Below are 22,926 nucleotides of genomic sequence, written 5' to 3'. Positions count from 1 at the left end.
GACTTCCAGGATTTGCATAAGACAGGAAGGAACAAGCAGCGGGAATGTTTCCTGTTTGCCACAAAACAGGTTTGTGCTGAGGCTGAGCAGCTTTAAGCGAAGGTAGGTGTGAAAACACATTGGCTTTGTTCTTTAACTTGTAATGTCAAACACCATGTTAACTTTTGACTCTTTTTTTTAGTTATTGTTTAAAAAGAAATACCTGGCATTGCTTTTGATGAATGATTCTGACCTTTGTACTTGTTTGTCACGATCAGGTTACGCTTCAACCCACCTGTAGAGATCCTCCGTTTTCACTTGTTTCAGTGTGAAAAATAAAAGAACACATGAATACTTCTACCGAGAAGCGTTTGCCATATTAAGGGTAATGCTTTTCCCTGTGGTTCTAGTCTCAGTTTGTAACCGCCATGTTGATTTTATGTAGGGCGTTTTGCTGTGTGTGTGTGTATGTGCGTGCGTGTGTTTTTGTGTGTGTCTGTCTTTAAGGTGCCATGTTGCAACAGATTATTTTAACACTGCTTTCATTTTCACCACAGAGGCCAAAGACACTTTTAATTGGTAAAATAAAATTAAAAAATGGACCCTTATAAAGGTAGGAAGGCACAGACACAGAGCTATCAGCTTGCCAAAAATGCCATTTTAAGTGAAGTGAGTAAAAACCTGTTGAGCTTTTCCTTCTTGCTTTCAGGGCCTTGTCCCCATCATAGCATTCCTGTTGAAATGGGTGAGACTCTGGACTTGGAACGGCTCCCCCCATGTGAACAGTGTAACGCACACACAGAGACCGTCAAAAGGCTAGAGGCCCGTGAATTTGAGCCTCCACAGCGGGCAGCACAACAAGTGGGCTTGAGTAAATTCCCTGAGAACCAGTATAAGCACCAGTTTCGCATTAACTCCCCAGCAGCACCACTCTCGGGACACGTGAATGCCCCATTCATGGAAGATTTTTGGCATGTTAGCCTAAGACAGAAAGTGCAGTATAAGCAAGACCCCATAGGCCCTTCAAGCCAGCACCGGAGCCACTCTGTGGACGATGCAGAGTACTTGGAGCCCCCCCAACCGCTCAAATCGGACTTCAACAGCATCAACTATGTTAAAATGCCAATTCCACATATGCCATGTGAGTATGTCAGTGAATTACCACTGGATTGTTTCATTTAAGTAGATCTGAAAAATTATCCAATATTTACACAGAACACCGTAAAAGAGGTCACAAATTAAAGGAAAAATAATCTGTACCTTAATCCCTTACAATGTCTCAGTTTTTGCTGACATGTTTGGAGTCCACAGATTTACGTGGAAAACAAAAAAATACGTAATCCATAGGTTTCTCTACTGTTTACTGAAACCTTTCAGCATAAACAATCACACCCACAACTTTAGGCCTGTGAAGAAAAAAAAAATAATCCAACCAGGTGAGCAGGAAAACAAATTCACACAGAAGTCAGCGCTGTTGTGCCACATTGTAACAGGCTGTAAAAATGTTAAGCATTTTAAAATGAGATTCTATAGGGACTGACAAGCTGGTGAACTGTAGCTTTTAGCTTCCTTTTTCAGCCCTGTTTGTTGATACTGTGTCATAGGACACTAAAACACCAAACTCATGCCCACTTTAAGACATCTTTACTTTGCGGCTGGCACTCAATAACATGGAAACATCGAGTGTCCCATAACAAATGATAACTATAATTGGTCATATTGTGACTATGAATTTGACATATGATATTGAATGTCACTGAAAAAAATTGGTTGTAGGCAGCAATCATTTAAAACCATAATTTTAGCACTCAAGAACAAACAGTAAATGTGCTATTGCATTCCAGAAGCAGGACAATCTGCATCTCATTTCTGCTAAACCATCTGAAAGAGGAACTTATGTCTGCTCCTCTGTGTCTGTCTGCAGGCCACATGCCAATGCAGGGAAGCTGTCTGAAACAGCGCGCGTGCTGGCCTCCAGCAAACCTGCGCGGACACGATAATTATTGTCATCAAGACCCGGGTTACCCAGCAGCCCGACACCAGGAGCCTCAACCTCACCAGAAAATGTTTGTCATTATGATCTACTAATTCCAGCATTGGTTCACTGGTGGAATACTTTCCCCAATACCGTATGTTGTGAGTCACTCTGTGGTCATTTCTCATCATTTCCCTCCACAGGAATCTCTCTCAAAATGGGCAGCAACTTAAAGGTGCTCTTAATGGTCACTGTGGTTCTGCGCCTCCCTATGCAACACCTCCTCTAGACGTGATGCATGAGGTCAGCGTGGGTTGCTCCGACCTTGCAGGCGCAGGATCAGGCACGAAGGAGATCAGGAGGACCATCAGTCTTCCTGAGGAGTGCAGTAAGTCCCACCATGTGCCAAAGCATGCATCATTCCCTTCTGTTTCATGTTTCCCTTCTGTTCAGGATAATGACTGATGGGTTTTTTGTTTTCTGTTTTTCCCCTCCCTCATTGACAGGAAGAGTTTTTATCACATATTCAGTGGACATAGCCAAGGAAATGTTCATGTTTGTTAAATTTCTCGTGGACCAAGGCTTTAGACCCTCAGTAAGTCCATCAGCCTTTGATTTCCCGCAGATGCTCACTCCACTTCAAATGTTCTCACTCGCTCTGCCTTTCCTCAGCTCGACATGTTTGACAGTTCAATCCGAAGCATGGGTATCAACCAATGGATGGACCGTTTTCTGAATGATGTAAGTGTGACGGCTGAGTTTGATTAGGCAATTCTTCAACTCTTATCACAGCTGTGCTGAAAAATTGACAGTGAGGATTGTTTTGACAGAAATCAGTGCTGATCATTGTGGCCATCAGCCCCAAGTACAAAGCGGATGTGGAAGGAGATGGAGTCGATGAGCATGGCCTGCACACAAAGTACATCCACAACCAGGTAAATGGCCTCTTAGGAACTGAGAAGCAAATATTTTCTCACAATGTCTCCCTCTTGTGGCTTTTCTGTATCATTATAGTACCTCCTCTCACATTTCAATTGCATGGAAGAATGAGGAAATACCTCCCAGATTCCTCACTGTGTTAGTGTGCCAGAGCAGAGTGCAGTCAAATTCTTCTGCTTTCTGTCAGAGCATCAATCACAATGTGTAATTGTGTCAATGTTAGGTGACAAGGAAAATACATTTTGGTTGAACTCATGAGTGAAGCCTTTGTTTAGTTCTATCACTGACTATCCTTTCACAATGGCACAGATTCAAAATGAGTACATCCAGCAAGGCTGCCTGAACTTCAGACTGGTTCCTGTGATGTTTCCCAATGCAGCCAAGGTAAGACTGATCAACACATGATTGGGGGGACGGACGGGCATGTCTTTGTGATTTGTGTGAACTGACCCTTTAATAAACCACTCACCATCACCCCGCATTGGAAGCATAAGTAAAACCTATGTGAGGAAATAAAACCCTCCAATAAAACTGATTGAAAAGAAAAGGACAAATAAAGTTTACAGCTTTGCGTAGACTATAAACAGGAAAGAGATGAGGGCAGTTAGGTTCCAGGTAAAAGGCCCATGAATCCAGAGGATTACGTACATTGACTGTGCATGTTAACCCACGGCTACCCCTCGTATCCTCTTACAGGCTCATGTACCCAGCTGGCTTCAGAGTACCAGAATCTACCGTTGGCCCCAGGACACCCAGGATTTGCTTCTGCGTCTCTTGAGGGAGGAGCGCTACATCATCCCACACCGGAGTGCTGACCTCACCCTCACGTTCCGTCCTGTCTGAGAGCAGTAAAAAGAGGACTGGGGACAAAATATGTGGCATAGTTAAAATTGTTTACTTTACCCCAGATTTACTGATCTTTAACAGTGTTCAGTTATAAACAATCAATGAAGTGGCACGTTTAACCTTTACAGGTAGATTAAACGTACTTGTTTATTTCCGACAAATCTGCTTTTACACTGGCCAATCAGAGCTTTTGCTGCTACTTTGTAGGTTTCATTTTGGTTTCTTATTCTTTCCTTAATATACACTTCAAATGAATTTAACCAATATTTGTCTACAAGAAGGCAGAAAGGCTTTTTTCTAGCTTATTATATTAGAAACATTAGTACATATCTGAAGTTGTGATTTTGTGCATGTGAAAGATCTGGCTTAGTCTTCACCAACACTTACAAATATCTGGATATTCAGCCACATAATTATTTATCTAATCTATTTTTTTCCTAACAGTGTACAGTTAAGTGCTGGGCAGGTACAGTGCTTTAAGAGTAATCTCAAAACTGAGAAGCATTAGTATATTTTGAGAAGTGTGTTTATTTTAAATATCTTTCAGCTCACAAGGCAACGCAGGCCACTACTACTACTACTAATGATAAAAAAACTATATAGAGATAGAGAGATATAGAAAATCAACCAAAAAAGGAGTGCTAAGTAGGACTGTTTAAAAAAATAAAAATAAAAAATTCTGGATGTAAAATTGCAAAGCATTTAGAGAATTCATGATCTAGAGTAAATAAGTATCACTAACATATTTCTGTACATAATAGAAAAAGCTGAAAATTGATATTGAGCGGCTATGATTTTCAAGACGTGATTCAGCAGTAGACTGCATGGGCTAAGGATTTGTTCTGAAAGAGTCCGTGGATGTGATATCTGACTGCATTTACAAATGCACATTCAAAAACCACGCAAACGCACAGACCACCACTATGATCCAGGAATACTTCTACCCTCTGGAGTAAAGATGAGAGTGAACATCCTGCTTGTTATCAGCATGCAGTTCAAATGCCAGCACGTATGATGGTATGGAGGGCATTGGTCCGCATAGCACCAATGCCTGAACTGTTGAGCAGTTGAAATCCTTCATTAAGCAAAGATTGTAAAATATTTTGCTTTCACAGCAACATGTACTCCTGGGTCTCCCCCAGTAAACACAGTGTGTTGTTTTTAGAAATGTACAGTAAAAAAATTCTGTTTCAATATTTGATGTTGTCTTGTCTTCATTCATTACCACCAAACCATGCAGTTTTTAATATATATTTTACATGGCACAGCTTTCAAGGAAATAATGTAGAAAATTAGAGAAGGAGTGTGGATTGAGGAAAGAGAATCAAGGAAGTGCAGAGAATTAGTAAGGAGGAAATAAGGGCGATGAATAAAAATGCATTTGGTCCAAATACCTGTAGAAGTGCTGAGATGTCTACAAGAGATGGAAAGTGATTTAAACAAGACTACTTAACACAATCTGTGTTCAGCATGAGAGCATGTCTGAGGAATGGGGAAGAACTGGTACTGATTTTCAAGCTATGCAGGGATAAAGTTGTTGAGCCCTGCCATGAAGCTATGTGAAAGCGTTGTTGAAACTAAGTTAAGAAGAGAGGGGATCATCAACAAGCCTGAGTGTGGTTTCCTGCCAAGAAAGTGCATTACACACATAACATTTACTTTCAGTCAGGAGGTCAGGAGTGACAGAAGTATGTAAAGATGGCGCACAACATTTATGAAGACGGTAAAACAATGGTAAGGTGTGCGGTATGAGTGCCAGATGGGTTCGAGTTGGGGGTGGAATTACATCAGGGATCAGCTCTGAACCCTCCTTGTTTGCAGTGGTGATGGACAGGCTGATAGATGAGGTCAGACAGGAGTCTCCGTGGACTATGATGTTTGTAGGCAATGTCTGGTAGAGGTGGAGGTATGCACTAGAGAAAAGCAATTAAACTGAATAAAAGCAAGACAGAAATCATGCAGCTGAGAGGGAGAGAAGTGTAACAGTGAAGCTACACGGAGCGGAGGTGTCACAGTTCTGGGCGTTTTGACCCAGTATTTTGAGTTTTCATGTTTTAGTTTGATTTTGTATTTTTGGTTATTTTCTTGATATATTTGATGATGATGTTCTATGTTCCAGCTTATTCTGGTTTATGTTTAGGTCTGCCTGTGTTAAGTCTGTGTTTCTTAGTCTGCGTCCTTGTGTATTGTTTCCTGTTTTATTTTGAAAGATTGTGTCTTATGTCAGTATGTCCAGCTTTGCTCCTCCTGTCTTGTTAGCCCCAATTTCTCCCAGCTGTGTCTCCCTCCTGTTTCACATTCCCTAATCACCTCAGTATGTATTTTAGCTCTGTGTTTTTCCCTGCCAGTTGTTGCATCCTCCATGTTTGTTGTGTGCGTGTTCGTCGTTGTCTGCCTTCAGGTTAGAGTCATTTGCGTCTCCAGTCTAGTTAGTTTAAGTTGTTGTTTATGTATCGCCAAGTTTGTCTCACCAGCAAATAAAGCTGCCGTTTAAGTTAATGTTTTGTCTCCGAGTCCTGCACGTGGGTCCAGCCACTAACAGCCACACAACTCATCGTGACAGGAGGTAGTGAAGGTGGATACATTTAAGTTTGAGAGCCAAAGCAAGGGGTGTCAGGGTGGGATCGGTGACAGAGGGATAGCAGCGAGACTGAAAAATGTTTACATGATAATAATGAGACCTGTTAAAATGTATGGTTTGGACGTGTTTGCACTAACATAAAGACAGGGGATGGAGGTGGTACTGAGTTGACTATACTAAGATTTTCATTGGGAGTGACAAGAATCAATGGGATTAGAAATGAGTATATGAGAGGGACGGATCAGGTTGAGTAGGTTGGAGACAAAGTTGGAGAGGTAAAGCGGAGATGCTCGCAGATGCACTGAAACAATGTTAATTACAGGATAATTGTCTTCTCAATTCAACACAAATTTGCTATAAATATATAATGCAGGTTTTTGAAAAGTATTATTTAAAATGTTGCAATTCTGAAATAGAAAATGAGATTATGAACACAGGACAATTTGAATCTGTTGTTCTTATTTATTTGCGCTTATTTAAAGTAAACAGCACATTTCCAGATAGCCACATGCTCGCAGAGGTCGAGTCTGCAGTACCGCAAAGTCTACGGTGACCCTGGATGGTTATGTAGACGGTCCAAGTACTTTGGTGTAATGCAAAGGCTAACTGGAAGAACCAGAAGATGGCAGCATGTACCAAACAATAACACCCAGCATCAGTCATCTGTTCATGGTGAAAGCGCCAATGTCTTCTCCAATTATACATTGTTTTATTATTTTTTTATTTAAAAAATACATGTAAAAATGTATATTTATTTATTTTTAAACTGGGGTCACCTTTCACTTTGAACAGATTACAAAAAAGAAAAAAAATGTCGGTCATAAAGCATCAGTGTGATAAAACATGTAGACAGGGGCCCAGGAAGTCTGGTAAAAACATCCGGTCCATATGTTCCACCACTGACTCCCTGATAAGCCAGCATTGTGTGGGGCACCTTTAACTGCCAGATTTTCACTCTGAACTTCATTTTACTCTGTCAGTGTGCACAGCCTGTTTACTAAACCTGACAGAAAAGGAAAAAAAAAATGTTGCTCACATATGTGTGCGTCTCTGTGGGGAACTCTGCTGATGTCCAAGCTTTTATCAGCTCCTGCATGAGGTGCCTGCGTGTAAACAGAGCTGCAGCCAGAACCAATAAATCCACTGTTTGTTATTGTTTCAGGACCTGCACACCACTCCACTCAGTCTTATCTGGTGGATCCAAAGCAGCCAAACGCACGTATTCTTCCTAAACGGCATGAAGTTACATCTAATACATGAGAATCTTACAGAAAAGCACTATGGGGAATCAAAATGACAATATGTTCAATGAGAGGTCTGTCAGTCTTTTGCCTGCATTGCCTGCTTTTTGCAAATTTTACAGAATTCTTAGAAGAGACTGTTCATGAAAAATGCTTTTCCTCAAGTGTTACCATTATTGGGAATGCTGTAAAACCCAAGATCCAAACCCTTCCCAGGATAATGTGGGCAAAACACTAATGTGTATTTGCCCACGTTAGGTGAAATGGCAAGAACATGACCTGTGCAACAATTAAAAATAAAAACAATTTCATCAACAAAACTTTGACCATTAAGCTACCCTTCCAATATATATCCATCTCTCTCTCTCTCTCTCTCTCTCTCTCTCTCTATATATATATATATATATATATATATATATACATATATATATATATATACACATCTATCTATTGATTTTTTTCCCCCTAAAACATTACATTAAAGAATGAGCTCATGCAACCAGTGAATGTTTCACAGTAATCTCAGTAACCTCCACACATACTCAATATTGTTATCTCAGTTCCAGGAAGCACTGAAACACACAGTCCAAATGCAGGACAAAGAGGCTGATTAAAATCCAGACACACATAGCCTAAAGGAAAACAGCAATCCCAGACTAAATGCATGACAAATGCTACAAGAACACATGGCGCACAAACAGATGCACTGACAAAGGGAAAGGCAGGACTATATAGCATTAGACAGAGGTGAAGCCCATCAAACACAAGTGGAACTAATGATAGCGGGGCAGACAAAGACAAAAGTGGGCATGCAAGGTAAGCAGGAAGTAAAAATACAAGGAGACACATTAGAACTAATCTTCAAAGCAAAACATGGACATAACCAAACAGAGAACCCTGGCACATAAAGAATAACCCTAATAAACACAGAAGGCACAGAGAAAACATCAGAAACAAATAAAACCTGACATGATTCTTCAGACTCATCGCCTAACAGAGAAATGTGCAACACATTTTGAACACACACCAAATCTGAACATATCCACAAATGTTGCTAGATTTGAACAAATCGGAGATGGTAAATTCCACTGATTATTCACTTACATGAGAACAGGTGGGACATGCGCATGTAAGAAGGTGACATCGCCAAACAGGAGACGCAAAGCAGGCTGATATCAGAAGGACCTGAACCAACTTGTCTCACACTAACACATCTAAAACCAGGTGAGAAATAAAGGTCTTCCTGTGTTCTACTTGAGATGGCTCTACCTTAGACTGATGTTGAAAGGGTAGAGATTGGTGCAAAAGAACTGACAGTAATGGAAGAAATAAAGTCTGTGATAGTGAGAATTGTTTAACATCAAGTTTTGGAGATACAAGGCAAAAGAACCAAATTTATGATCTATGTACAAACCCACTTCCATTAAAGCACGTTCAAAGTTATAACTGTTACACGTCGATTTGACAGAAGAGTACGTAAGAGCTCAAGGTCCTTGATGGCAGACATATGAAACAGCTCAAGGATGTCACTCGTTTCCCTCCTCTCCTTCACTGAGGAGAACAAATCCTTAAGAACAGATTGCCTATGAAGCAGGAAGTTTTAGGCTCTGCTCCCACTGGGCTCATCCATACTAAAAATGTATGCACTTAGCACTGTAAAGCACTTTAGCTAAAAGCTCCCACCAAACACTACATTAAATATGGCATCCATAATATTTTTGGATTTGTTTGATAAGTGCTCTCAGACCTCGGGCATGCTGCTGGCAAATGCAAGCATACGACTGCCGATTGGTTCATTAAGAGGGCCAGGCTCTTACTCAAGGTCAGCGCACACTCCAGCAGACAGAGGCTCCCTTTGTCTGCTGGAGCGTGTGCTGATGAAAATGCTAATGAAACATTTTTATCATCGGGGAGTCGTTGACTGCCGTGTCCCCAGCATGAACTGGACCGAACCAGCTGTTTGTAGAGGGTTATGGCTCTGTCACTGGAGAGGAGAAAGCAGTGAGCTCAGCACATCCAGCACTGCTGCCTGCCATGTACTGGCTGTTCGAGGAATCTGAGCAGAATGATGAAGAGCTTGGAGATTTGTTATAGGCATCCATAAAAAGCACCCGTGAGTGCTGGTCACACTAAATCATAGAAAGTGCATTAAAAGTAAAAAAACCCCCCAAAAAAACAACTTGTTTCGAGGTGTTGCAACAACAGGATGCTGTTGATACCATAAGGAACAAGGACAAGCCTAATAGGCAATAAAGCAGAGAAGCATCCGCTGATCCTGAGATCTGCTGTAATTCTGAAACATTTCCCAAGAATTGAAGGTATTTGATCAATGCGCTATTTCCAGACCATTATAAAGAACATGTGAACACCAACATTGGTTTCTTATTTCACAGCCATAAGCTACATTCATAGTTTTAAAATACTACTGTATAAACAAATATTTTGACATGAAATGAATCAGCTTTAAGCAAGACGTCTTCTTCTTCTTCTTTGCTGTTTGGAATAAAAGAAAAGAAGAGACATTTCATAAGCTATAACTTCATATGCTCATTGTTCTCATGTGACTCAGAAATATACTTCCTCCTACCCCTTATAACTTAAAGTCAAGTCAAGTCAATTGGACTTGTACAGGTCAATGTACCATGTAAAGTCTCAAAAATGCTTCACAGACAGGACATATAATCATCATCCTCGTCTTATTAGGATAATTTTCCTTCCTCACAATAAGATAAATAGGATATTACCCTTTCCCCTAATTCACACATACCTACACAGTGTAATGATATAACACCTATAATAACAATGCTCTTGCCAATGTTTGTTTGTGGTGCTAAGTACTCTGCAGTGTTAGGTGAAAGGTTTCACCTAACAATGCGAGCTCAAAAAAATTAATTCCTGTCACTTATATTGTAAAAACAAATATTGAATCTTGGATCTGTATTAGCAAAAATTGCGTCTATTTTCATATTTATATTATTTAAAAAAAAATGCCAATCGGGATGTAACAGGATAGAACCGGTGACTTCGTGCATTTGATTTGTGACATGCTTATTTCGGGTATTTAGGGTATTTTTAGGACAACTCGCCACATAAAACGTTCTAACCTGAAGGTTTCTGCAACCATTACACACTAAGAAGCTGAGGGATAGCACATTCTGTCTCCTGCTGGCGGAATAATCTTATTTGAATGATGGGAATTTCCAAACAGATGCAGCTTTGTGGCCTAATGCGCTTAGCCGGAGAGATGGTCCAAAAAACCAAGTATATATGCCTCCCAGTTACGTAGCCCATAAACAACGTATGCCATGGCTGAGCCTTTCAAAATAAAATGGTCGTTCTCACTCCAGTGTCTTGGATCACTGCGCTGGACTAGTCAAAAATCATTTTATTCTGAAGTGTGCACGCGGAAGTACAACTCTTTGGATTTTGAGTAGCTTTGTTAAAGGTTAGCTAACGCGGGCTAGCCTGATATGGAAGAAGAGGGAGCAAGAGGAAGACTGAGGGTCTACCTGAGAAAAGCGGACTGGCTGGGACTAGTTCTGAGGGGTGATTTCGAGAGATAACGTTACATACTGGAAGGAATGTCCTCCTGGCTTACAACACCACAGAGATAGCTAAAATCACGGGACAGCCGCAATCACTACTAAAAACATGAAGCTGACAGCTGCGGAGCGCCTGTTAACAACCCGCCACCGTCGAGTTTAGCTCCCCGTGGCTGCAGCTGGACATTAACGGCGACGGCACCTCGGGAAGCATTGTAGCCAACGGGAATCTTTGTTCGCGTTTTTTCCCGTTCTTCTTTTTTTCCCTTCTTCCATGGGACACAACTGGGCTTTACCTCCGCTCTGCCGTTGTGTTACCGCCGTGACAGCAGCAGTCTTCGGCTGGTATCGACTGGCCACCGTGGTCCCTGCATCTTGTGGACTCCTAGCAGCTAAAGTTTTTTGGCTTATTTGACGGACGCGGCAGTCATGTTTGCTGTACGAATCGTCACCGCAGACTACTACCTGACAAGTCCCATTAAAGACCTGGACGTCTGCTATTCTGAATTCAGGGAGAGCGATGTGAAGAAAGTGCCGGTGGTGCGGATATTTGGAGCAACACCAGCAGGTTAGCCTTGTCCTGTGTTTTATTCTCGTTGACTCTTCAGTAAGCTAAAGCTTGCTGCACGCGGCGTGTCACAGGTTTGTTGCCTTCGCTGCTGCTGCTGTTTGGACACGCGCGCACAAACACATCCGCGCTGTATTGTTCCGAGGAAACCTAACGGGTGTTTTATGTATGTGACAGGAAGATGTTGTAGGGTGTTGACACGTTTTACCAACGCGGCATGCAGCCCTGTTGCAGCAGTGGGAGCCCTCCGCTGTGCTTTGTTTTCGCTCCATCGTGGTGCGGTGGCGGACACCTTGTGTCTGTCTGCCACATGTGGCATTCAGGGAAACTGGTACCTTTCCCCTGCGATGCTTTTATTGTATTTATGGCAACCTGTGGAGTGTGGCTGGCATGCAGATATATATATTTATTTATTTTATTGGGGGGGTTGAAAGGATAACACCATTTTGTTGCCTAACTGTAAAATGGGTGACAGTATTATATGGTGGAAGAAAAATGTATAGAATAATTACTGTATCATGTGTTGATAAAGCAGGGCAGTCGTGACTTTACATTGATAGCCTTGACAACAGAGGTTGTCATTGTATACAAAACGGAACATGCATTGTGTGAGTGTGTAATGTTCAGCGCTACAAGCCTGGACAAGACCCCTACAGTATGTGGAGTAACTATCGTGGCTTGCAGGTGCTGCTTTAGATAAAATATACAGGACAAATGTGTTGCAGATATTTATTGTAGATGTGTGTTTTTTCTGAACTGTGCCACATGCCCTGCTCTTCGGTAAAGCCATTACAGCCAGGCATTCTGGCCACTTTAATCCCCACAAAACAAAAGAATGGTTTTCCTGTACAATGGCATAGCATTAGCAACCTGTGCCAAATCCTCCGGCAATCACTGTGCCCTCTTTTCAACCTTGTTTGATGGGTGAAGACACATTGCAGTGTAGTGACTATAGATATTCTTAGCAAGGTTTGTCCCCAGTGGGGGGGAAATGGTGAGTTACACTTGCCCCCTCGCCCAATCAGTGCTCCTGGGTCGCAGGATGACCTGGAGCAGCGTCCAGCAGGATGTGCCCTCAGTGAGGATTAAAGGCTTTACAACAGGGGGGGGGACAGCGGGTCATGGTGAGGAAGGTGTCTGCTGTGGTTTGGCCCTGTTTGTGTTCAGGTCTGCACGTTCACATGCATTGCTTCTCATGCAAATTGAGTATACAGACCCAGAAACTGCAGTGATGGCTTGTTAGGTGAATTTTAGTGTGAATGATAAGGTCCAATATTAAAACCTGAAGTGACTGGTGGTGTGGATAACATTCATTGTTTTGCTGGGAAACCCTGCATCCTGCCAGTCATGTGGACGGTAGTTTGATTTTTACCACCCAACTTGCCTCAGATAATGTGACTTCTATCCACCAGTGGTATCCTCCAGCAGGACAGTTATCTGCACAACAAACATGAAGAGACCAGTGTGTTGACCCGGCCCCTGAACTCCCCAAATCCTTATCCAAATCAACTTCCACCAGAGAACAAGCCCGTTCCATGGATGTTCTACGCGTAGCAAACCACAGAATCCAGAAAATTTGCTTCCAACGTTTCAGTGCCTGACACCCAGACGTCTTGTGTACGTTATGGAGGGAAGAGCTATTTTAGTGGCACAAAGTCAAAGCAGTTGTTGTGGCTGTTCTCTGTATGTTATTAATTAATACCTTTTTCTCGTCTCAAAGTGTAGTGATAGTGATAAGCAGATCCATTGTTTGAACGTTAATGGTTCATTTAAGTAATTTTTAAACATTTTTTTGTCAAACAATTTTATTTCCCCTTTCTGTTTGATATGAACTGTGATAGTGAACCGCATAATCTAGGCTTCCTGTCAGATAAGTCTTTGTTACCTTGGGCTGTAAGAAGTCATCATAATTTGATGGCCTCTTAATAAAATGTGGTTGACAGTAACTAATATATTAATGTTTTTGGTGTTGGAAGATTTAGGAGGCTACACACGTGTGCAAAAGTATGCATCTGAAGGGAGGTGTACACTAAAACAACTAAATGGTACAGTTTTTTTTTTTTCTTTTTTTCTTATTTGCCAAAAAACCTGTAGCAAACACAAGTGCACTGGTGCAGGTCACTCAGCTGAATAATATCCAGCCACATTCCACTTGTGTTTTTCCTGCTCTGACATGCACAAATGTCTGCAGTGAAAAAGAGCCAGCTACATAATTGTCATAACAATGATGGTTTGTCGATACGGTTGGTTTGACCCACGTGTGTTTGCCAACACACTTGTCTAAATGCCTATGCCTCTGATCCTATCTGATTGGTTAACATTCTTGAGTATGCAGCAGTGAAACAAAAGCGAGGATCCCAGTGGAGCATTAAGAGCTTTCATTGATTGAGTCCTTACAGGTTCAGCAGCACACGAACAAGCCTCGTTTCTCTGCTGTGCGTGTTGTATCTGCAGTTTGAATATCGGGCTCTGTGTTGTTTCCACTTGCAGTAATGACAGAGTATCTTGTCTGCAGTCTGTGCATTGCGGTCGATGCCCTGCAGATTCTCATAGTCGGATCCCTCTCTCGTTCAGTTTATGTATCAGTTGTGTGGCCACATTTTCAGATTTAAAATTACATCACCATCTGGAAAGCATTGAAGTGGAGAGGGATCTCTTTCTTTCTTCCTTTCCTGCAGCTTAGAAACAAGCCACACCTACTAGAAAGTTTTTTTTTTTTTTCTTCTTCAGATTTCACTTTGCCTTTTATGGTTTCATTGCGTTGACTCCTCAGACTGTTCATGTGTGTTTAGCGTGTTTACTCTGGTGTAAGCGGTCAACAGCGCATCCACACCACGTGGCTCTTTCCACAACCCCAGGCCTCATATTTCCTGTCCTTCCCTGACCTAAGCAACGCACACTCCCACTGTGTAATTTGATGCCAAGTTTCCTGCTTTTTTCCCCCTCCCCACTCTTTGTTAGCATTCAGAGACTGTCCTGCCTCTGCAGCACACATACTGTACATGCATGCCCATCTTTGGTTTAGCTCAAGAGGAAGACAATACAAGGAATCCTTTCGTTATAAAAGTTATTGGTGCTGTTGAGGTGCCGGAAACCTTTTAAGGGCATGCATCTCCAGGCTTGAAGCTGACAAGCTAGATCTAGATACGCTGACGGGGCCTGGTCCTCGTGGCAACAGGAGGCACGCTGTTTTGGTTCATCGCTTGGATGTGTACACTAGAGTGTGTGTTGGGTACGCATGAGAGCGGAGAGGGGGAGAAAGTGCATGACCAATTGACCTGAATGAGAGGGCCAAGCATTGAAGCCCAGAGGGTGGTAAAAATGAGGGCCTCTTTTTCTACTCTGGCCCTTTCCTTCCCAGGTTTAGCACTCTCCAGGGGAACCCTTAATACCATCTGAAGGAATTCCTCCTGATCCATTAATAGGATAATAGGCAGACTAGAAAGGAGACTGGCTCATTAAACAGAAGGTCATTGTTCCCTTTACTGTTTACTCTCCTGTCTTTCTGTCGAACCAGGGTTCACTTATCGTATGATTAAGATGTTTAGTTGTTGACAGGTTTTCTCTGGAGTTGCCTTTCGTTCTTTTTCCCCCACTGATTTTACACTTTTGTTTAAGTTTAAGTGCAGGTTTACCATAGTGATAGAGTAGAAACACAAAAGAAGACCGAAGGCTGCTCTGCACTAATCCTCCTCCTGTGATGTTTTTTTTTTTCTTCCTTCCCTTCAGATGAGGCCCGGCTTCTTGTCAGGGTTTTTTTGAATCTTCAATAGAGGAAGAAACATTTTAGAGTATTTTCGATGTGGGGACACAGAGTTACTGTTCATTTGAAAATCAATTAAATACTTGATGTTCTACATGCAGAGGACAAAGGAGGTGTTTGGGTTTTTTGGTTTTTTTTTTTTTTTTAGCAGTACTGGCAGTTACTTTTTACCAGTATGTTTGGAGAGCATGTACAGTGACTTAATGTTTTAAGAAAAAGGTATGTTATTATTTTTAATCTATAAATCCTGTATGACTAATAGAGGTGGGAATCACCATACATCCCACGATACGATATTATTGCAATTTTTTTAAAATATTTTGCGATATTCAGATTCTGTACATAAAGGTAAACTTTATCAATATTCATTTTATCTAATATCAAAGTCTCGCACTCAGTCTTTCTCTCATTTCAATCAGTTTTATTGTTGACAAACTGAACGGTTTGTATTACAGTCTAGTCCAACTTAACTGAATGCAACCATCTGGTACAATTATAGCTATTCTGAACTATGCAATTTATGAAAACTATGCAGCCCATTCAGCAACTGAAGAACTTGAAAGTAAATTAAAATAAAATATAATTTTACATTAAATAAAAAAAGTTTTAAACTTAATTAAAATAAAACATGTCTTAAATTAAAATAAGTAAACTGTCATGTTTATTGCTGCCAAAAAACAAGTTAAACACATTTGGACAGTGAAGGAATGTCAGGATTCTTGCTCAGAAAAAGGATCAACATGCTCTGAAGTCAGAGTTCCAGTCCACAAAAACTTTTTTTGTAACAAAATATCAATTTCTGCTGTCCCTGTATCGCTACATTATTAGCAAACAAAATATCACGATACTACACAGTATCGATTTTTTCCCCCACCCCTAATGACTAATGCTTTTAGAAGTTATATATTTTGGTTTGACTTATTGACTCTTCTGATCGCGTATCTGACGTCAAATGTTTCCACAACATTGACTTCATAATCACAATACTCAGGACCCCCCCCCCCCCCCCCCCCCGTGTCATTCTTTATTGAAGTGAATGTGACTGTTTCCAAAGATTTGCTCCATGCCTGCCCTTGATATGAAGTGACAAAGCCCAGCCTCCTGTGTTTGTTTCATTGCTAGGGCTGTAACCAGGACTAACTTCTCTGAGGACAGATTTGCATTTATAATTGTTCCATATCTGTCCATCTATGGTTGTAGATGATTTAACAGTTGTTGGAAAATGTCTCTCGCATACTAACGAATGTGTGTGTTTGTTTGTGTGCACATTAGGGCTGCCACAAACGATTATTTTGATAGTCGACTAGTCACCGATTATTTTTGCGATTAGTCGACTAATCAGATCATCATCCATTAGACGTAAAACTACAGCTTATTGCACCAGCAGCATCTGCTCTTATATAACTATCATTAGCTTACAGCTTTAAGTGTTTAAGGTCTGTGCTAACTAAAAATAAAGACAAGATGATAGTTTATTCAATTTTAATGAAATTTGCAGATTGTTTCGGTGAAGTTTAATAAACTCCTTGCTATCTAAAATATAACAGGACACTGGAGTATATTCTGGAGCATCTCACACTTCTGATAATCAGCTGTGTAAAAACTATAACTTTAATCTCAGACAAACTGATTTACTCAGGAACAAATAAAATACTAAAAAAAAAGCCAAACAATAACATTTTAAGTTATCTAAGTGACTCATATATATTTAACCTGAGTAGCGAAAGACGGCGGTGGGTTTGAAAACGATTTGCGGGGAGTCCGGTGTTCTCACGGCGCTAGTGAGCCTAGCCCCCGGCTCGCTAACGAGCTAGTGGGTAACAGACGTCTCCGAAAACGTCGGAGCGCTTTTGAAAATATGTGGTGTCCTGATAAACTGAGCAGATATTTGAAGTTTACACAGCTACATTCTCGCCTGAAAATATGTTAAACGTTTATTTTGTGTCCCAGAAAGAATAATAAGAGTAACATTAAAACTAACTAGCTGCCGCCATTGTTGGAAGCTGCGCTGGGCCGCGCTATGAATTCTGGGACACAGCTGCTTCTTCTTCTTCTTCTTCTTCGGGGTTTAACGGTAGCTGACATCCTTGTACATGCAATGCTGCCATCTTCTGTTTCAGTCCGTTATTACACTCTTAAATCCTGCCACTTATTCCTGCGTCTTTTGTGATCGTACAAAGTTTCAAACGACGCGTCGACTATTAAATCAGTCGTCGACGATTTTGATAGTCGACGTAATCGTGACTAGTCGACAAATCGTGGCAGCCCTAGTGCACATGCACATTAGTTGTAGCACATTTCCAGTTCACTCCAGAGGCAAGTCACCACACTAGCAGTCGCTCTGTACTCATGGTCTGCTGGTAGTACTACCATTTTTGTAACATCTCCATTGAAGCGGCCTACTGACATCCTCTCTGGGGTGTGCTGTCTGGTTTCAGAGGGACTTAACCAGCAGCCAGGGGAGCCACGATGAAGAGCTTTAATAAGTAAACAGGCAAAGTTAAGGCTGTTCGATATAACAATATATATCTGATGACGATATAAAAACATCTATCGTTTAATTCGTGGTGTCGCAAAATAAACTGTTTACGGCAATATTTTTTTTTTTCATCGTTTTGATGGTCACTGTAGTGGCTATATTAATTTCTTAAAGTTCTCTCTTTCTCTTGTATTTAATATAACCAAAATATGGACGGGCAGGCGGTTGTTTTTATGCGTTGTCATTAGCAACAACGACGGTAAAACCATCGCGTGTCCGCTTGTTTATTTTCCACATAAACCTTTCACAATAAAGCTCAAGATCCTGTTGGGATTTTTCAAAATAAACTGAATCACGTGAAAGAGTATGCGGAGTATTTATGGATGAGAAGCAAAAAAGAGCCGTCATGTGCTAAAAAATAAACCTTAGACTCAAACATTAGAACAGGCTTTTCCCTGCATCACGCCGTGTTATAAATACTCACAAAGAAAACGGCGGCTGTTACAACTTATGTCTAAAAATGTATAGTTTCATGCATTGGTTAAAACACTCGACTCCAGGTACACGACGCCCAGCTGGAAACGCTTCACTCAAGACGAGGTGCCTGAGATTCACAGATTTTACAGAAAATGTTAAATTTTTGTTATTTATATCGTTATCGGGATATAAGATTTTCGTCATATCGCACAGCCCTAGGCAAAGTCCTCTGACTCCAGTTCACATAGGCCTGTGAGCATCACATATGGATACGGAGGAGAGTTTGTCTCTGTCTGAATGCCAGAGTACCACAGCTGGTCTTTGTGGTGGAATACAGACAGAAAGGCTGGATAGATGCAGCTAATGAGGAACATCTAGCCAGAGGTGATGAAGTCATTCAACTTTGTGATGTGTTACTGCTCGAGTGTAATTCACATTTGGCAATTTTCCAGATCCTTTTAATTTTTTTAAAATGCTCAATAAGTGGAAGGCACCGCATCTAATCCAGCATATGGCTCACACATTAAATTGACCAAAATAACTGTTTTATGGTTATGAATGTAACACGACCACGATGCTGTGTCAGCCTTTAATTTCTATGTGATTCCAGAAAACACTAAACAAATACAATTCATGCAACTTAATTAACCAAAGAAAGTTCCAAGCATTCACTTCAGAGTAGTAAACATCTGAAATGCCCCTGGGGTTGAAATTCTTTGCAGTGTACCTGGAACTCGACAAAGATTATCAGAGTAGTTGTAGTAACCAGCCGCAGTCAGTCGTGACTACACGGTGACAGGCGGTGGTTTTTGTGCCTTGATTGGCAGGACAGTAGAGCAACAAGACAGGGAATATGGAGAAGAGAAAGTCGAGGTGTGACTTGCAGTGAGTGGTTCAGTTGGTGAGGATCTGGATGAGGGGTTTCCTCAGCTTGGTCTGCTTTTGTCTTGAAGGAGCTGTGAGTGTACAGAGGCTCCCTCAGTGTCCTTGCTGCTGTTGCTGCTGCTGCGACAACCTGATTGATGGCTGTAATAGCTCCCTCCGGCTTCTCTGTGGGTAACCGAACTCATCACTGTCGAGGGCACAAGCCTGACACTGCAGCATACTTTGTCCCCAACACATTCTGTTCCCTTTCACCTCGATTCATGCTGAGGTAGTAGAGGTGACTTTACATTAACACCCAGAGCTGCTGGATATCTCTTTTTCGCCCCACAGGTTAGATCAGTACTGTAGTTCCTATTGTTCAAGTCTGACCCTGCCACCCCTCCCCCTAATATTCTTTTCACAATGCTGCATCGATCCACTGAAAAGAATCTATCTTCAGCGTGTGCTCCTTCACGGTGAGTTTAAAGCACCTGCTCGGCTGCCACTGTAACTCAGTGTCATTCCCACAGACATGTATGCAGCAGTACAGTAAGCACTTGGAAAGCTTTGTTTTGCTGTCTCCTCTCATTCTCTAACCAGTGAAGCCAGCAGCACTGCCAAAGTTAACACAGATGGAATACACACATGTTGACTGCCTTCTAACATTCCTGACAAGGGCTGTACCATTACAGCATGCATTATTTGAGCAACGTTTTAAGGAGGTTCTCTGTAATTCAACTAAAAGAGAGATATGGAAAGATAATGTGCTTCTAAATTGCAGGAAGCTTGCTGTTATGTCGGGGGAGACCCATGTATGATTTATACAAGCCAAAAAGATGGCTTCTTAGCAATAAGGAAAGCTAAGAAGTAATCACTTTATTCCAATTGTCTCATGTTTGATTTTTGTAAGTTATAGAATATTAGCACATCTGCAGCACAGATTGTTAAAATTGTAAAGGCAAGCAGTCAGCACCAAGTAAAAATGTCTTTCTGTGCATTTCCCTGTTTGTTGTGCTCTCTGTAAAGGTGTTTTAGCAATTTTTTTCTTCAATCTGATTTCTTATCAGAACACTCGGCCTGTCTGTTTTCCAAGTCAGTAGGGCACGCAGGCTGTGACAGTGCGAGGCCTTGGTGGTGCTGCTGTTGTTGTTTTTCTGTAGCTGCACAAGCTGCCAGATGGCTTTGCCAGCGAGGTAATGTGATTTAGCTCTGTGACGAGATGGATACCTACTAGAGAGGCAGGAGAGGTAGGCTCACAGGCAGTCGTCGCCTCTCAGTTTGGCTCTATGGAGAAAGAAAAAACAACATTTAATGTAAAGTGCAAAAGAAGGGCAAGTTCTTCAGTATGGCACCATGTCTTCTTTTTCAAAGCAGGTCGTTTCTTTAATGTGGTTCTGTGTGGTCTGAAAAGGGACCACGTTGGCACGTGTTGTTGGGTCATTTTAGGCCCTCGGTTCAGCGTCGGTCTCTTCCTCTTTCCCTGCACCATTGTCCCCTCAAAGGAGGGGAGGGAGAGAGAGGGTGGGCCCTGCTTTGTGCACCCAGCCTGTGAGAGTGGGAGACTTCCCACTCTGTGTTCCCTCAGGGCCACTGGCACTACTGCAAGAGAACTCTGCAGCATTTCAAGGCAGATTAAGACCTTGTTGAAAAAGAGTGAAAGAATTTGGCAGGCCGAAGAAAGCTTGAATCACTGCTGGTGGGGGGAGGGAGGAATGCTTTGAACCTACCATGCTATGCCATTCAGCATTGATATTAATGAGGCGTGCGTATGTGTGTGTTGGTTGGGTGTACGCACGTGCACTTACAAAGTCAAATAAAGCAGATAAGTTTGTACCAGTAGCGATGGGTATATCTGCAGCTCGGGGTGGAGTAGCCTCCTGTTGCTTCAGCGTGTAAGCTTTCTTATTACACCTTCTGTTCAGTGATAGAATTTACAGGATTTTTTTTATTGTCTGTTTGTCTGTAGTAATTGAATTATAGTTTGGCTTTGGGATCACGTAATGCAGTATACTTCTCTGCCAAGAGTCCTAGATCAGGTCCAGTGAGATGGGATGGAAGGATATAAACAACTAAATTCTTCTGCAATGTCAGTAAGCTAATTGTGTTGTTTTGGTTGATGCTAGTTTTTATACAACTCAGACTGGATTCAATTCAGTGTTTCCAACAGATTTAGAGTTTGTACATTTGGGCTTTTTTGTTTGTTTGTTTTTTACAGCCACTCTTATGTGCCGACAGACAAGACCAAGTTTACCCTGATCTTAAACACCAGGAAATTTTAAGGCAAAACCTTGAGCCATTCAGTTAGCTAATGTGAATTAATTCTTGTGTTTACATATATAAAAACGGTTCTGTGAAATGTGCAAATGCTACGACTTAATGCAGCTTTATCTATTCAGCTGATATCCATCCACTGGTGGCCACTCACTGAACAAACAACACTGAGCAAACAAAAACAAAAACCAGTCTTGCAGTCTTTTTCATACACAACTGCACAGCTCCAACTGAAAGGGTTCTTTTTGATCAATTTTTAATTCCATAGCACTGTACAGTCATTTTGAGGGCAGGCTTATTAAAAAGGGGAGGGGGGAGGGACGTTTTGCAAGCCAAGCTCTAAAAATAGCCTAGCTTGTATGTACATATGTAAGGGCATGTGTGTTTGCAATGTGACTGAGCCCTGTCTCTGTGTGACTAGACAACATTCTGGTTGCTGTTGTTTAACTGGTCATCAACTCTTTCTAAGTGCATGCTGAGTGTCTCCAGTTTGTGAGGTGGTTCTGCATTTGTGGCAGACACACACAGCCTCCCATCTGAGAACTTAAAACCTTTTGTTCCTCGAGGAACTGTGTCTAGACCTGCTCTCTGTTCTCTGACTGTAATCTGTTGCCATCATAGCAATAGCTCAGCTGCAATTTGGTGTGTTTGCATGTGTCGTTATGGCTGTCCCTGTGTATGTCGAGCGAGTGGGAGGAGAGGGGGATGGCGCTGAGAGGAAGAGAGGGGAGGAAAGAGAGAGAATAGGCATTTATGAGCCTTGCTCGCCCAATGCAGCAGCTGAGCTGCCGTCCCTGCTTCTCGTGATGTGTGGCAAGAGCAAGACATGCTGTGAATATCAAATTTCGTCAGAGCTGAGAAAAGGAGGGCAAGCAGCGCTTGGAAATCACTCCAGTTGTCTGGCGAGAGATTGCTGCCCTCTGATAACCGAGCTGCTCTGGACACACGCAAACAGCATCCTCTAGCACCGTGGCAACCACTGGGCTCTAGCCAGTTCTCCCCAGACTCATTATGAAATCTGTAGCATCTCTCTGCAGTTCTCGCTGTAATCCGACTGTTTATAGGATTTCTCCCATTTCCCTGAAATGGAGTCTCATTTTGATTTCTTTTCATATTTTATTGTTTTGTTAAACTCGTCATATCCAGCTGCAACATTTTTATTATTAGTCTATTAAAGTAGCTTTGCATATTTAAAACCATTCAAAATAGTCAAAATTGATCATATACTACGACTTGGTGCAGCCCTCAATTCATCCGCTGTCTGAATTTTTCTTTTTCTTCAGTAATCAATACATTTTTCACCCTATTCATTACACTGGATATAAATGAGTGAGGTTTAAGGGCAGGCAGTGCTTGGAAATCATTTCAGTTGTCTGGTTTGAGATTGCTGCCCTTTGATAA

At 41.7% G+C, this 22,926-nt stretch overlaps 2 protein-coding genes across 2 annotated transcripts in view; both read left to right on the top strand.

Annotated features, from left to right (window-relative positions):
• On the top strand, nt 1-4,935 carry traf3ip2a (TRAF3 interacting protein 2a). Its single transcript, XM_082505564.1, has 11 exons — nt 1-102; nt 258-364; nt 537-592; nt 689-1,120; nt 1,904-2,045; nt 2,158-2,342; nt 2,461-2,549; nt 2,627-2,695; nt 2,785-2,889; nt 3,203-3,277; nt 3,590-4,935. Exons 3-11 carry the CDS (start codon nt 577-579, stop codon nt 3,734-3,736), a joined length of 1,260 nt encoding a protein of 419 aa, XP_082361690.1. The 5' UTR covers nt 1-102; nt 258-364; nt 537-576; the 3' UTR covers nt 3,737-4,935.
• Nucleotides 4,936-10,842: 5,907 nt separating this feature from the next.
• Nucleotides 10,843-22,926, top strand: part of rev3l (REV3 like, DNA directed polymerase zeta catalytic subunit) — an 84,488-nt gene continuing 72,404 nt past the window's right edge. The window contains exon 1 of the mRNA XM_082505281.1: nt 10,843-11,671. Coding sequence (XP_082361407.1) covers nt 11,533-11,671 — 139 coding nt within the window. The 5' untranslated portion in view covers nt 10,843-11,532. The remainder of the gene's footprint in view (nt 11,672-22,926) is intronic.

This window comes from Aulonocara stuartgranti, assembly GCF_965226115.1.
Source record: "Aulonocara stuartgranti genome assembly, chromosome: 15".
NCBI lineage: Eukaryota > Metazoa > Chordata > Actinopteri > Cichliformes > Cichlidae > Aulonocara > Aulonocara stuartgranti.
The sequence above is the reverse complement of the archived record's forward strand: the minus strand, read 5'-3'. Positions and strand labels throughout refer to the sequence as shown.